Source organism: Camelus dromedarius, chromosome 14, assembly GCF_036321535.1.
Source record: "Camelus dromedarius isolate mCamDro1 chromosome 14, mCamDro1.pat, whole genome shotgun sequence".
Lineage (NCBI taxonomy): Eukaryota > Metazoa > Chordata > Mammalia > Artiodactyla > Camelidae > Camelus > Camelus dromedarius.
Window position 1 is genome coordinate 24,935,950 of NC_087449.1, and position 15,338 is coordinate 24,951,287.

General features: G+C 33.8%; 1 protein-coding gene across 4 annotated transcripts in view; it reads left to right on the forward strand.

Moving 5' to 3' along the window:
- Positions 1-15,338, forward strand: part of DOCK7 (dedicator of cytokinesis 7) — a 178,818-nt gene that overhangs the window by 102,262 nt on the left and 61,218 nt on the right. For 2 of the 4 annotated variants that reach the window (XM_031465267.2, XM_031465268.2), the window contains exons 22-28: positions 444-613; positions 7,353-7,445; positions 8,639-8,728; positions 9,681-9,776; positions 11,470-11,610; positions 11,708-11,821; positions 13,298-13,468. In XM_031465267.2, coding sequence (XP_031321127.1) covers positions 444-613; positions 7,353-7,445; positions 8,639-8,728; positions 9,681-9,776; positions 11,470-11,610; positions 11,708-11,821; positions 13,298-13,468 — 875 coding nt within the window. The remainder of the gene's footprint in view (positions 1-443; positions 614-7,352; positions 7,446-8,638; positions 8,729-9,680; positions 9,777-11,469; positions 11,611-11,707; positions 11,822-13,297; positions 13,469-15,338) is intronic. The other 2 variants (XM_031465272.2, XM_031465273.2) reach the window with 1 other exon arrangement.

Consider the following 15,338-nt stretch of genomic DNA (forward strand, 5'->3'; position numbering starts at 1 on the left):
AGTCCCATTTAAGAGATATTGACAGTAAATTGGCTCTCCCTCTTAGTGACTGTGTCTCAAGGGGCAGAGCAGGAGGGGTGGGAAAAAAGGAAAAGACAACAGCTGGAGCATTTTGAGTCCTAGATACCCTCATGTCTAAGTGAAGGTAATGTTTGTGTATGTTTCTTATTACTTTTTTTTATTGTGTATGTAATATATAATCATAAAAACGTTGAAGAGATAGTAATTTTATTTATGACTCATGATTTTGTCAGCTGCTGTAAAATATCTTTGTATAACTATCATTAGGTCTTGAGTGTTTTTCTCATTGATAGTATTTTCATTTTGAAATAAAAGCAATTTATGATCTTTGTGAACTTTGTAAAATGGAAGAGATTTTTTTCGGGTCTTTTCCTGATTAATTTTCTGTGTTTAATTATGTGGTATTTTATATACAACTCTAGGTCCTGGGGGCTTGGGAGGATCAGTGCACTATGCCACAATGGCTAGATCTGCTGTGAGACCTGCAAGCCTTAATTTAAATCGTTCTCGGAGCCTTAGTAATAGTAATCCAGATATATCTGGGACTCCTACGTCACCAGATGATGAAGTACGGTCAATCATTGGCAGTAAGGTAAACTGAAGATACACGCCTACAAATTTGGTTTTCAGTTTATGAACAAATGAGAAATGTCTGGTTGTTTTACTTTATTCTTAATTTTAAAATGTATTTGAATTGGTAATAAGAAAGAAGTTGTACTTTTCTATTCTACCAGTGAATATTTAAGTGTTTCATGTTTCTGTTAAATGCGCTTGCCATTACAAACTGGTTTGTGCACTCTGCTCAAGAAAATACACCAAATTCAAAAATTTGTCCAGAATGACCAATCACATATGACTCAGTTTTGTGTGTCTGATCATCATGTGAAAAATGGTTAGATTGATTTTCTGTAGAATTAAAAGAGACCTGTGACTACTGTGTAGCAGAGACATAGCATTGGTTTAAAATGTGAGCTCCCCTTCTCTAAAAAGTATCAAGGACAATTCATTGGTAATAGAGCTACATTTCACACGGAAAACTCCATGTAAGATGCATCAGGATTAGAAAAGTATGATTTATTCAATGATGGTTAATGATTATCTCAGACAACAAGGGAGAGGCCAGCTAGTATGAGATCCAGCTGTATTTTATTTAAGCATCCATCTTTATTACCTGCCAGACTATACTTAAGGAACAAATAGTTTTTACCTTCCTATAGTTAAAGTACAAAAATAACTTAGAGTTTGAAAATCAAACTGGGAAAACGAACAGTAAAAATGAGGCCAAGAAATCACATTATGTTGGGTTTTGACTAGACCATTTTAAATGTATTTTTTCCATTGCAAAGGAGGAAGATACCGTTGTTATGGAATCATAGCCAACTTTTCTTTGGCATTTTAGTCTGTTAATTAGGTTATGAAGAAAAGTTGGTAAACGTGTTCTGGAGTCTGTGTTTAACCCTTAGTCTGCACTATAATGGAATTTTTTTTTAATGGTCTGAGTTTGTTATGTGAAATACTTGACTATTGATCAAACATATCAGAACTACTTAAATCTATTCATATAGAAATTTTACATTTGGAAACTTCTAATAAACTTTAAGCATTACTCATTTTAAAGTACCTTTCAAGTAATTTCTCACAGATCAAAAAAATATTTTGTAGCCTTAAAATTTAAATAATAAGTTAAATATGAATTTCAATAATTTAAATATCCAAATAGATGTTACTCTAATTAAACAAACTGGCCTTTTGTGAACTGCCTGAGAGAATGATGTGCAGTTTATTTACATAGGATACTGCAGAGTAACCTGAGTAATATTGGAATTGCAAAAGAGAAGGCTTTTTTCCCCCATGTATATTTTCCTGTCTAGGGAAAGAGCCCAGGTTTTTTTTTTATCCTTGTCTTCATTCTTGATCTTTTCTCATTGTAATAGAGGTAATACTTAGCATAATTTATGTACTGTAAATATAGTTCTTTAGTTGAATGAATCTGATTTCTGAATTACAAGAAATTTTCCTATTAAAGAACTATACGTGCCATTTTCCTCTAGGTTCTACTTTTGAAACATTTCTTAATTTAAGATTTGCATTATGCTTCATTTAGCATAATTCTAGAGTTTTCCTTTATATATGATGTATTTGATAAATTATAACATCAGGATTTAGAACAGACCTACATATATTGGAATGATTATTTGCCTTTTATCAGGTGGTTCATACAATGGGACATAATAATGACATAAACTTGTTTCTGATATTATGATACATATAAACTTCTAAGAAAGCTATCATAAGATGAGAATTTGTCTTATGACAACACAACCTTGTCCTAATCAAATTTTATTTAAATCGTTTTTGTGGGTTTTTTTTTTTTTTGGTTGCAAAATTTTTGATAGCTACCTTCATTTTGGACTATGATTTAGTCATAATCCCTAATAATAATGTTGTATATTTTATCTCACTACAAAATTGTAAGGTATCAGAAGTTTATTTATAGCTACTCTTCATTTATTTTGATTCTGTTGGCTTGGAAATTCAAGAAACTTCCTTAATGATTCTTGTCTTTCACTCTGCCTCAGTCATAGTTATACCCTTAGTCTTGTCATGACCAATAACTTTAACCCTCATAATCTCAGTTTAATACATCTTGTCCTCTAACCATTAGCTCATGTTTTTCTGTCTAGTGCCCGAACTCCAACAATTTCCCTACCCCTCTGCAACCTCCAATCACTTGATCCTGTAACTTTTTTTACTGTACTTCACACTCTAAATTTTCTTACGATTTAGCCAACTTACATTCCATGATTAATCATTTTACTTATTCCCATTATAAACAAACCTCAGTTCCTTCATCTTTCTGTCTCTTCATTTTATATGCTTAGCTAAACCTCAAACCATAGTTGAACCCAGCTGACTTCCTGTGCCATGTCAGCACCTGTGCTGTTAAACATGTTTTGAGAAATACCATGATGACTGGTCTCATTTGAAATTAAAGGCCATGAACGTCAAGAGAGCGCTTAATGCTGTCAAGCAATTATACTATATTTGTTTATTCCATTTACTTTCCCATTTTCCCAGAAAAATGTTTCATACCTTCTCTTGTACCTCCAACCCTCCAATACCGCCCACCAATCCTCCTTCTCACTTTATCTCCTACTTTGAGAAAATCGAAACCATCAGAAGAAAATTTTTGTAAACGCTTACCATCACATCCGCCTACCCACTGCTATCTGCTACTGTCTACTGCTTAACACTCTGCTATCGATGAACTATATCCATTTCCCTAAATCCATTCCCTCCTTTTGTATACGCCCTCCCATCCCCTTTCACCTGCTCAACATCCTTACTCCAGCAGTTCTTTCATCTTTCTCCTACATCATCAGTCTCTCCTTATCTCCTAAATCAACCCATCCACATACAGGCATGCTATTATTTTTCCCATTAAAAAAAACCCAAACTCTTCTCTAGTATTTGCTGCTAGCTTCTTTGCCGTTTCTCTGCTACCTTTTGTAGTAGGGTTTCTTAAAAGAATTTTCTATACTTGCTATCTCTGATTCTTTTATTCCCATTCTTCAACTCCTTCCTCCTTGATTTACTTTGTTTATTGGCTTCCAGGGCACTACGCTCTCTTAATTTTTCTCTTACTTTCCTGATTACACCTTTTCAGTCTCCTCTGTAGATTCTTCTTTTTCTGATCTCTTAATTTGGAGGGGCCCCAGGCCTCTGTTCTTATTGCTTTGTCTTCTCTTCTCTCAGCACTCACTCACTTGGTCATCTTATGAAGTCCTGTGGTTTTAAATATAACTTTATGCTGATATCTCACAAAATTATATTTCAAGTACAAACTTCTCTCAGAAATTCTATACTCAGCTGCCTTTTCTAAACCCTTCTGTTCAGATTTGGATATATGTTAAAGGGACAGCCACTTCTCACCACCTCTAGTGCTCCCACTTCGTCTGAACTACCCTCATCTCTCCCTGAATTAATGTAATAGCCTTAAAGATGGTTTCCCTGCTTCCAACCTACACTCACTTCTCAATGTAGCAACCAGAACGATGCTTTAAAAGCTTACCACAAACAAACAGAACTTAAATTGGATTATGTCATTTCCCTAAGCAGGGTCCTCCTATGACTAACTCCTTCACCTCCTTTAAGTCTTTACAGAGAGGACTACCTTCTCCATGAGGTCTACTCTGACCGTCTTATATTTAAATGTGTAAGTGTGTTTTTCTCCCCAGTCTTGTCCTGGTGACTTCTCATCCTCTTATTCTGTTTCTTTGACCTAAAACATTTACTACTTTTTAATGTAGCATATAAACTAGTTACCTATATATTTATTTTTTTGGTGTTTGTCTCCCTTTATGAGAGTATAAGCTCCATGAGGGCAGGGATATTTGTTCACTAATGCATCCAAAGCACCTATTATGTCCAGCGTATGGAAGGTGCTCAAAAGATATTTATCCAGTGAATGAATGTTAGTAAGCAGTGAGTATCCCTAACTAACAAGAGTAAACAACTTTAAAAAAATTGAATTATGCTTTTGTTTGCCCTCTTGCTATCAGGATTAATTATCTTAAGAGATTGAGTTTTATGAAAGTTCTGGTTAGACTTCATTTTCTAATACAAAGTGCAGAACTCCTAAAATTCAAAAATACTATCAACAGTCTTTTATTACTCTAGTGGCTGTAAAACCATATTTGTGACACTTTTTTCATAATTATTTTGCCAAAACTGATCTTTTCTTTGGCCTAGCAATGTCCTTCTAATACTCAATTATGTAAATATGTGATTATATCATGTTTGAATTTTATTGCTTTTAATCAAATGCTAGTGAAGTTTTACATTGATACATAGTTTCTAATGTATCATCTTCCATTTTTTTTCATTTATTTTTCAAACAATGAGAGCTAACTATGTGCATAGCTTACTGAGTCCTCTGTGCTGAGGACTTGTTGATATAAAGCCACATCTTTGTGTTGATGTCAAGTCAAATAACACCATGGGCCTTGCTCAAGGAAGGAGTCTGTGTCTAAGGGACAAAATAATGTTACAGAGATTTGGCAAAAACAAAACAAAAACACGTTCATGCACATGCACACACATTTGTTAATCTGTTAGTTGGAGATACGTAAACATAGTTATGATATTAGTAAATATCAGTGATGAATTTGCTTAACTGAAGGCTGTTTGATATAATTCTTAGCTTTATGGCATAAAAATGTTATGGAAATTATTTACTTTACAAAATAATGGGCCCCCAGTTTTCTTTAAATAGTTAGCTTTGGCTTAAGATAACTGTTCAGAGCCTCAGCATTGTGGATATAATGTATAATTAATGGCCCAAAGAGATTTATTGCTTATTCTTAAATTACTTATTAGCATGTGCCTTAGTTTTAAAAGAAATTATTAAGCAAGGAGTTTAAAAGTGAACTTAAGAGTACAGCAAAGTTATAGTTTTTCTTTTTATGAAAATCAGATGCTTGTATTTTGTTATTTTTGTAACATGAGTAGTGACATAATTTGGGAGACTGGTGAAAATTTTTGTTTCAACTTATCTGAAAAATATATTGTGTGCTGATTTGCTTTTATTTGAAATAATGTATTGATTCTGTAAAGTCTTTATTAATACCTCATAAAATGGAATATTTTATTTTAAACAAATCTGATTACATAATTTTATGAGTATTTGAATATTGTCTAGTTTGCTAGGAAGCATTAAAAAACATGTATGGCAAATTTTTGTTCAGAGTATTTTTTAAGAGTTTACTGTATTTGAGACATTGTGCTTAGTGATTTGCTTTCATTATTTAATTTGATCTTTCCTATTTTGTAGCTAAGAAACTGAAAAAGAGATTAGATAATTTACCTTAGATTTTATAATTAGTAAGCTGGAGAACCTGGAGTTGAACTTCAACTCTCATCTTACTCATTCAGTGTCAAAAATGAGGAGAAATGGGTAGTTATTATATCATGATTTCAACTTTTCTGTATTTTTGGAAAAAAATAGGGAAAAAGAAGGGGAAAAATTCTCCCTGAAACCTAAGTCCTTGAAAGTTAGTAGTTTATCTTCCCTCCCTCCCGTCTTCCCTTCCTCCCTCCCTACTTCTTCCCCTTGCCTCCCTTCCCTTCCCTTCCCATAATACTGATGCATGGGCCTCACACCCAGAGATTCGTATGTAATTGATTAGAGGTAAGGGCCTGCACACTTGTAGTAGTTGTTGTTCCTTAACCTTCCCAGGTGATACTAATGTCTACATACTGTTGATTACCATTGTTACCACTCTGTCTTGTCCTTTACCGTCCCTTTTGTGCTTTCTTGTTTGGGTTCATACTCATGCCCTGGTATTTTCAGTCAGCTTGCCTTGGGTTGTCTTCAATAGTCCTCTAAAAATCCCTTATAATTTGCTCAATTCTTTTAGATTCCCAGGTGCTAGCCTATTGCTGACTCAGGATTTCTAGGAATCTGAATTTTATAATTTGGGTGATTCTAGTGGTCGGTCAGGTTTAAGAAATTGAAATAAATTCCCAGTTCCCTTCACCTAGGATCATAATAATCTCTTCGAGAGAAAGACATAAGTCGCTTCTAGTCATACACATTAGTAGCATATTAAATTAACTTTAAATTAATGATAGTGATGATGAAGATATAATTCCTGTAGACAGCCCAGCATAATGTTTTCCTTACAACATTTATAAAAAATAGTCGCGCATTGTGTTTAATTTCAACAAGCACAGTAAAACTGAGCACAACCCTAAGCCTGCCATCATTTTTAGGAAGGAGCAAATATTGGACATTTTTTTCTTTCTTAATATTTTTACTTAATTTCCCTTATTGGTCCCTAAAAGAAAGTGAAAGCGGAGGCAAATTCAAATAGAATTATGGGGTATCACTATACAGAAGTTTTCAGCTGATGACAGAGGGAATGAAATTAAAGTCTTTTAGACAAGAATGGAATGTTTTTCTTCCATTTTTTTCCTTTAAACCCTAGTTAGATTCTGAGGTAGTTGTGTTTTGCTAACTTACACCATCTTTAAAGACAGTTTGGGAGGTTGGTGCTGTGGAAACTTCAGTTGTTGATGCTTCAAGGTGATCCCTTCATATAAAGAGAAATTAACTTTAAATGCTATGCCTAATTTTCTTCATGATTTTTAAAACATGTAGTAAGATAATTTTGGTGAACTAATTCTCTATAGGTGCCTAAAAAATTTGGTTGCTTTAACAGTACTAATTAAAAACATGTTTGCATTGGGAAGTCTGGATTTCTTTAAATATGTAGCATGCCACATGTAATATTTCTTTCCTTTCCAACTGCTTTCTATTGTATGCTCAGGGTTTAGATCGCTCCAATTCCTGGGTTAACACTGGTGGTCCAAAAGCTGCCCCATGGGGATCCAACCCCAGTCCAAGTACAGAATCAACACAGGTGGTGTTTATATTAGAGGTTTCTTTATTGGCTGCTGATGTTTCCCTCTCGAACATTACTTTTTAGTATATACTATGATTTCAGTGGCTTGCTTTTTAATCACTAAAAAGTGTGTATTTTTGTTTATGTAGCACATTTTCCAACTGCTCTGCATGAATACCACCAGTTGCACCAGTAATACTCTTCTTTCCTGTTTCCTGTCTCCTTCTCTCCTTGTTCACGCCATTGATGTTTCAGTGCCTGCTGCTTAATGCAATTCATGGCTATGATAACAGTTTCTATTTTTGGGGTAGCGCCTCTTCAGTAGGAATTTTAAGATTTTGCGTGGGAAAAAACTGACGGTTTTCCATTTGCTTTTGGTTTAAAGTGTAGCTATTGTTTCATTTTCATTTAGCATTTGCTATCTTGTCATTCTCTTCATAATCACTGACTAGAACTATTGGTTAAGCTGAAATTAAATGTGAACAGTATATGATCCCCATGCTGTAAGATTAAATACCAGAAGCAAAAATCTGCTTAAATTTGTACCGTGTTGCAAAGTATGAAATTTGTTGCAAGTTATTTGTACTAAGTTTTGCTTACTTATGTCTAGTTGCTTGATAGCTAATATTGCATGATTCTTCAAAATATGCTTCTCATCTGTGTATTGGCTTTGGAGGAAAATGCTCTTGTTCTTGAAGAGAAAATTTAATTGCAAGTTTAATATATAAATGATTTATACTTAATATAGTATATAACAAACCTGAATTGTAATTTTTAATCATAGTGAAACATGAAAGCAACCATTCTAAATTTTTAACTTTTTATTAAATGTAAAATTCTTCATTTCTCTTTTTAAGATCTGAGACCAGTGAGAAGTATGTTTTTACTTTTTACATTTTCTTACTAGATATGTGCATGTGTATAGATCACACAGATAAAAGTTTCATTCTTTGCAGCACTCTGAATTTGTATAATCATTAAAATACCCAACTTTTAAAGACTAAAAATATATAGAAGCCATTTTGATACTTATAATGCATTGTCATTAAAGCAGCTTAAAATGGTGAAATAAGATGATGAGCAGTAAAATAGATGGTTGTTGAAACCACAGTAAAACTTTATTTAAAAAATTGTGTGTAATCCTTGAGCTGCAAAGTCATCCACGGCAGACGTTAATGTTATCTCGTCATTCATTCATCTTCACTCCATAGGCTATGGATCGAAGTTGTAATCGTATGTCTTCGCATACAGAGACGTCAAGTTTCTTACAAACATTAACGGGACGCTTACCAACTAAAAAGGTAGATTCATATGAAGACAATCCATATAGGGGGAAAATAATTCTAACAGTTAAATAGATGTAATGTTTCTTTCCATTACCAGTATGAGATGTCGTGATAATTGCATTGTGTTTAAAAATACACTTGAGCAAGCAGTGCTTGTCCGTTGCTTTTGTGGGCATACCTCTCAAGTGTAGGCTATTTTACATTATTATAATGCTTATATCTTTGAGGTTGACTGTTTTAGAGTTTAGTGAATTAAATTTGATCATCACTTTTTAGTACCAAAAATTGTATCACTCTTAATTCTGTTTCTGTAACTGCTTCTGTTTTGTGTTTTAAATCTCCAGGGAAAGGAAGATGAGTTAGAAAAATTATCACTCTTAGTAAGATATGTTGATTTGCTTCCCTTATGCACAGTTTTGTTAGTCCTTTTTCATATTAATATACACTATTTTGCAAATGCTTTGTTATGCATATCCATTACAAGGCAGGAAATTTGTGCTATTTTAATAAAAAGAATTTAAATACCTAAAAACTTGAAAATTAATGGCTTATATCAAAGTTTAAATTTTTAAAGGTATTTCCTAAATTGTACCAGCAAAGTTCATGAATGTATTTGCATATACTGAAATATGTGTTTAAGGCACAAACAAGATTTTGTTTGTAACTGTGAGTTTTCGGTCTAGTTTCTGTTTGCAGGTACAATTTAGGAGGCTGTTTCCCACCTGTCCTTTTAAAATTACATTTTACTGCAAGATAACATGTAATTTTTTCAGCTGTTCAACATACCACTGTCTTACATGTATAAATAGCCGTTTCGTTAATGGGTGTCCTCACTGCATCATTGAATGGTTCACACGCCTTATTTTGCTTATTCTCATTATATCTTCATTTATAGTTGTATTATTATTTGGTTTGTGTTATCAGTGGACTTGACGTTGATAATAACTTTGTGTTTACTTCTGGATAGCTTTTTCACGAGGAGCTGGCTTTGCAGTGGGTTGTTTGCAGTGGAAGCATTCGGGAATCAGCTTTGCAACAAGCCTGGTTCTTTTTTGAGTTAATGGTAAGCAAACTAAACACATTCTTCAGTATTATTTTCCTTATCAAATATGTGAGCTCATTATTTATATCCTAGAAATCTTTTTCTGTTGTCCATCTTACGGTTTTGCGTGTGCCTCCAAGACAAAACGACATATGCTGCATCTCTAAATAGACACTGTGGACAATCAGCATAGTTCAGATGGAGTTATAAAGCTAATTTTAACTATTTTTAGAGTTGGTTGCAGAAGCTAGCTGTCTTTTTAAAGAAAACCTGTGATATGATCTTTCTTAGTCTGAACATGCTAGTATGTAATGGCAGTACTGTTGATTTCACACCAAAGCAGATAAAAAGAGCTTTATAGATACCTACCTACTGCTTTTATGGCTGGAAAGCTATTAGGGAAATGCTAGTCACAGCCATAAGAAAAAGCAACACTTTTGGCTTATTTCAATAAATGATATTAGAAACAAATAAATGAATTAATGTTTTAATAATTATTTATGCACACACAACACATATATACACAAAAGCAGTGTACATTAAGTCCGTACAGTGTGGTAACACAGCCCTTTTGGCTAGGTATTCCCAAGGCACGGAGATTGATTTAAGTATACCCAGCTTGTAGACAGCAGAGCTGTGATTCAAACTCAGGCATTCTGGCACTGGGGACCTTTCTCTTTAACCACTGAAAAGCTGAAATCATTGAAACTTTTTATTCCCAAAAAATTATGTAAAAATATTACTAAGAAACAAAGGAAAGCAAAACAACAGCAACAACAACAAAAGAGACAAAGGGAGAAAGAAAAGAAACAATGGGAGGTTCCAGAGTATGCCATAGAGTCATTCTCAGCATTGAATGTTACTTATATTGAGGATAAGAAGACATTTCTTCTAGAGATATACTAATTTACAAAAAATTAAGTAAATCAGGGACCATATGTAAGTGATAGGCAACTCCTTTTTTTCCCTAGAGAATAAACACCAAATTGTACGTGTGCTTTTAATATAAGATCAAAATAGTAATTTTAACTTTTTAAAGAAATAGTCTTACATGTCTGTCCAGATTTCTTAAGCATAAAATAGTCAAAAAGATGTAGTTTAAGACTTGACTCTGCTATTTACTAACTGTAAAACCTTATCTTTAATTTCCCTTAATTTAAAATTCTTTATTACTGCTACCACATTGTTGTGATAAGAATCTATATCTAAAGGCATTTTGTAAATTGAAACTACTTTAATTTTTACCTAACATTTTATTCTTAATATTTAGTCATCAGTATTTAATGGACACCCCCATATGCCATTCGATGCTAGATGCTAAAGATAAAGTGTAGTCAAGGTTTCTAACCTCTCAACGCTTACAGTTGGGAGGACATGGAATGGCAAAATTGCTGAGTCTTGGAAAGATTTAAAATAATTTCAAAGGATAAATTTTTTTTCTGTTGACATACCCAGAATTTTTTTCCCATTGATATGAGGATAATTTTATGAAGGTGATACCATGATTGAGTTGTATTTTGTTTATTTCTTTAGAGAATACAAAATAATGTAGGGAACTTTTTCAAAATATTTAAGGGGTTAAAAATATTTTAGCCATCTGTTAAATCACGTTGTATGTTGAAAAAAAAACAACTCCAATGTTTAGAGTCTGTTAACTCTTAACTGTTAATTACATCCATAAGAAATTAAACTAATGGCTTATTTCTTTTTTCAGGTAAAGAGCATGGTGCACCATTTATACTTTAATGATAAACTTGATGCACCAAGGAAAAGTCGTTTTCCAGAACGTTTCATGGATGACATTGCTGCTCTTGTCAGCACAATTGCTAGTGATATAGTTTCACGATTTCAGAAGGTAATGATAACTTATTTTTTTAAATTAAATCTGTCTTTCAAGCACACATTAAGCTGTTGTATTTTTACTTTTTTTTCCTTTTTATTCTGTTTCCTAGGACACAGAAATGGTTGAGAGACTTAACACAAGCCTTGCATTCTTTCTCAATGATCTGTTGTCTGTTATGGACAGAGGATTTGTCTTTAGCCTTATAAAGACCTGCTATAAACAGGTAGTGTATAATTAGTAATAATTAGTAATCAAATAATTTAAATACTGTATTTGCTTTTTTAGGGCTAGAGCAAAGAGGCTTTAAAGAACACATTTTATATAGTGATGCTTTTAAGAAGTAGCATACTTTTTACTAGTAAGGCAAAAATAAGTTACATTTATCAGGACATAGGACCATGACAAACTGCTCTCAGGACAGGTGGCTTTTCCTTCAGTTATACCAGCCTGCTCTTGATTCTTTAATGCCCATTCAGAAGTATGCCATCAAGTCAGCAGTCTAAATTTAGTAAAGCCACCCCAAGATGCCGTGCAAGAGTTGCATTTTTTCTGAATGAACAGCTAACCCAACTTTCTGTGTCTTGAGTGATTTTTTTTTTTTCTATGTATTCCTCACAATGAAGCCCTCTACATTGTAGCGTTTAGAATCATGGGCAGATGTTTACCCAAGTCCTAAATATCATTCATATCTTGCTTTTTCTAAACTAAGAGTATCCTGGAACTCTTCTGCAAACAACTCGTTTTGTTTTAAATTTTTTATCAACTGGTTAATGAAACCTGGCTTTTAGAAAACATTAGTAATTGGTCCTGATGGGCCATTTGGATAGTGAGCTGCATAATTATCCTAGAATTACTTTTTAAAGGAGATTTAAAAATATTCAAATCTTTGAGTCCCATCCCAGGATTACTGAGGTGTTGGATGTGGGGAGTGTGGGACGCAGTGCTGGTAAAGCACTTCCTTTCTGGTCCACAGATTACTTTTGGGGAACTCCTGGTTAAAATGCTATTTGGCAGTCTAATACTTAGAATTTTGAAGATCTTTTCTATTGGATGCCATTATTGTAAGTTTCTTTTAATAGAGAAGTTAAAACTATGCATGGGGCACTGAGCTATTTGAAAGTATTTGCAACACTGTGTATTATTTTTACTTTTTTCCTGGAATTTCATGTATTATTGCTCCCCAAACCTGTCCTGTCTTTATTCTTCAAGCATTGGCCTCCTACATTTGCCAAACATTGAGCTAGATTCTAGGAATGCTTAAACTATTAAAATAAGTCAGTTTACATATGTCTCCTCAAGTAGCTAATGATGTAGTTGGGAAAATAGGCAATTATAAATATGTGTTAACACAAGGTGTTGTAAAAAGTGGATAATTTCTTTTATGTATTTATTTTGGTGGTATACTTATTCTTCATAAAGTATATCTTTGAGAAGTGGAAATATTAATGCTCTATTGGAAATATAAGAATGTGGCTTTAAGAATGCACCTAGTCAGTAGATTTATACAGTAACTCTTGTAGTTCCAAATTTTTAATTTTAGCAGTAACTGTGGAAAAAGCTGACACTGTTATTTAAACCACAAAACCCAAAACTGCCCACTGAGTACTGTTCTTTAATTCTTTAATCCATCATTCTGGTGTTGATACTAGAGAAACGATATATTCAATTGGTATTCTCTTATTTATGCAATGCTTACAAGGTGTCTTCAAAGCTTTATTCATTACCAAATCCAAGTATCCTGGTTTCCTTGAGGCTCGATTTTCTGCGAATCATCTGTAGCCACGAGCACTATGTTACCTTAAACTTACCCTGCAGCCTGCTTACTCCACCTGCATCGCCATCACCTTCTGTTTCTTCTGCAACATCTCAGGTATGCAAAACATATGCAAAAATGTTTTTAAAGTCTACATTTGTGAAAAAGCATCCTAAACACTGGAAAACATGATAAATGACATGACTGAATAATAGCTGTATGATAGCCTGCATGCTAAATGCTTTATAAGTATTAATCACTTACTCCTCGGAGCAGCTCTAGGAGGTAAGATCTATTATTATCCTGATTTTACAGATGAAAAAACTGAAACACAGAAAGCTCAGTAACTTACCCAGGGTCACAGAGTAAGACGTGGCAGAGCTAGTCTTCAAACCATGGCATATGTTGGCTTTATTCTGGAGCCCAAGTTCTAACCACTGTGTTGTACTCTTGTTACTGATCTATGCACGTGAGTGAATTCACGTGCATAAACTCACATTAGATGTTTTCACAAGTGAGGTTTTTTTGAGGCAGATACAGACTGAGTTTGGGGTGCAAGATGTTTATTACCTGTGAAAGGAAGGGAGATGAAGCATAATTTGGCAGAGAAAGAAGTCAAACTACAGTGCAGTCTGGCAAAGCCCTCTCTGTATCGAGAGAGCCCAAAGGAAACTAGATGGGTGTTGATGGGTTTTCACAGGGTGCCTAAAGTTTTTCTAAAGATGACAAAGGGTTATCATAGCAATTATTATGTGTCCTGTCATACAGATTGAAATGAAGGGATTTTGTAGTTTTAGTATCAGAGAAGCCTGGATGTTCCCTTCTAGTGAAACATTTTTTTTGCTATATAATCCCTGAGGCAAACAGGCTACTTCCTTAAGCTCTTAATGTGTAAAGTCAAAGTTGATCTGAACTCTGTAATTTTCTTTTTGAGATATTTAATTCCTGAATGTAATTCTCTAGCCTAGATCAATCTCAGATGCTTGATAAAAGAAAGTTTTTAACTTTACGTAGAAAGATTGGAAAACATCAGAGAACACCCACAACTTTACATTTTACCTTTGCAAAAATTCTTAAGGATCAGCCTATTTCCACGTGCTTTTACCTAGCTAGCACACACTTCTTCCCATAATGAATGAGGCTAGTCTTTTGCTCTCTTCCCCCATCCTCTGCCAAAGATGTGGCCACACATTCAAGGACAAATTAATCATAGGTTCAGTTCCTCATACCTTTAATGAAACACATTTGTGTTTCACACACCTGACTCCCTGATGAGCATCTCATTCAGCCAAGAAATTAATGGAATTTCTTTCATTATTTTGTTCCCTACTTTCTCATCTAACTACATAATTTACAGATTCTAATAGATGACAGAGACATCACTCTCTTGGGGAAGCCAAGAATAGTTTTATATACTTATTAGGAAGATGATTTCTCCATGGAGAAATCTGAAGTCTGTTCTTCCAAGAAACCTCACATGGGTGGTCTTGAATATGGATTAAAGGGTGATGCAGTTGAGGACACCTTGCCTTGAACTACTATCTTGTAGCATTAAAAAACTTTTTGAAACTCAGCGACTGGACCACAAATGATAGTAATTTTCTGGAGACAGTAGTTTCCCTGAAGAACAATTTTACTAGTATTTGAAATTTCTCTGAAAACCAATAGCCTTGACTATGAATATTTCTCTGGTACTCAGCTGTGAGTACATAATATATCATGGATTTAGTTCCTTTTTTTCCTTCACAGTATGATATTGAAACACTAAGTGGCTAAAAGTATAAAGGAAAAAGCAGACAGAAAAGTTTTAATATGAGAAAAAGGAAATTGAAAATAATGGAAAGCGTTATTTCATCTTTGCTATATCAAAAGTAAGAGCAGTTATTTTCTCCGGTGTTAATAATGGAAATGTCAAATAAACAAAAAATTTATCTCACTGTCAGATAATGCTCACATCTCATTTGTTGTAATGCTTTGCCTATAAAAT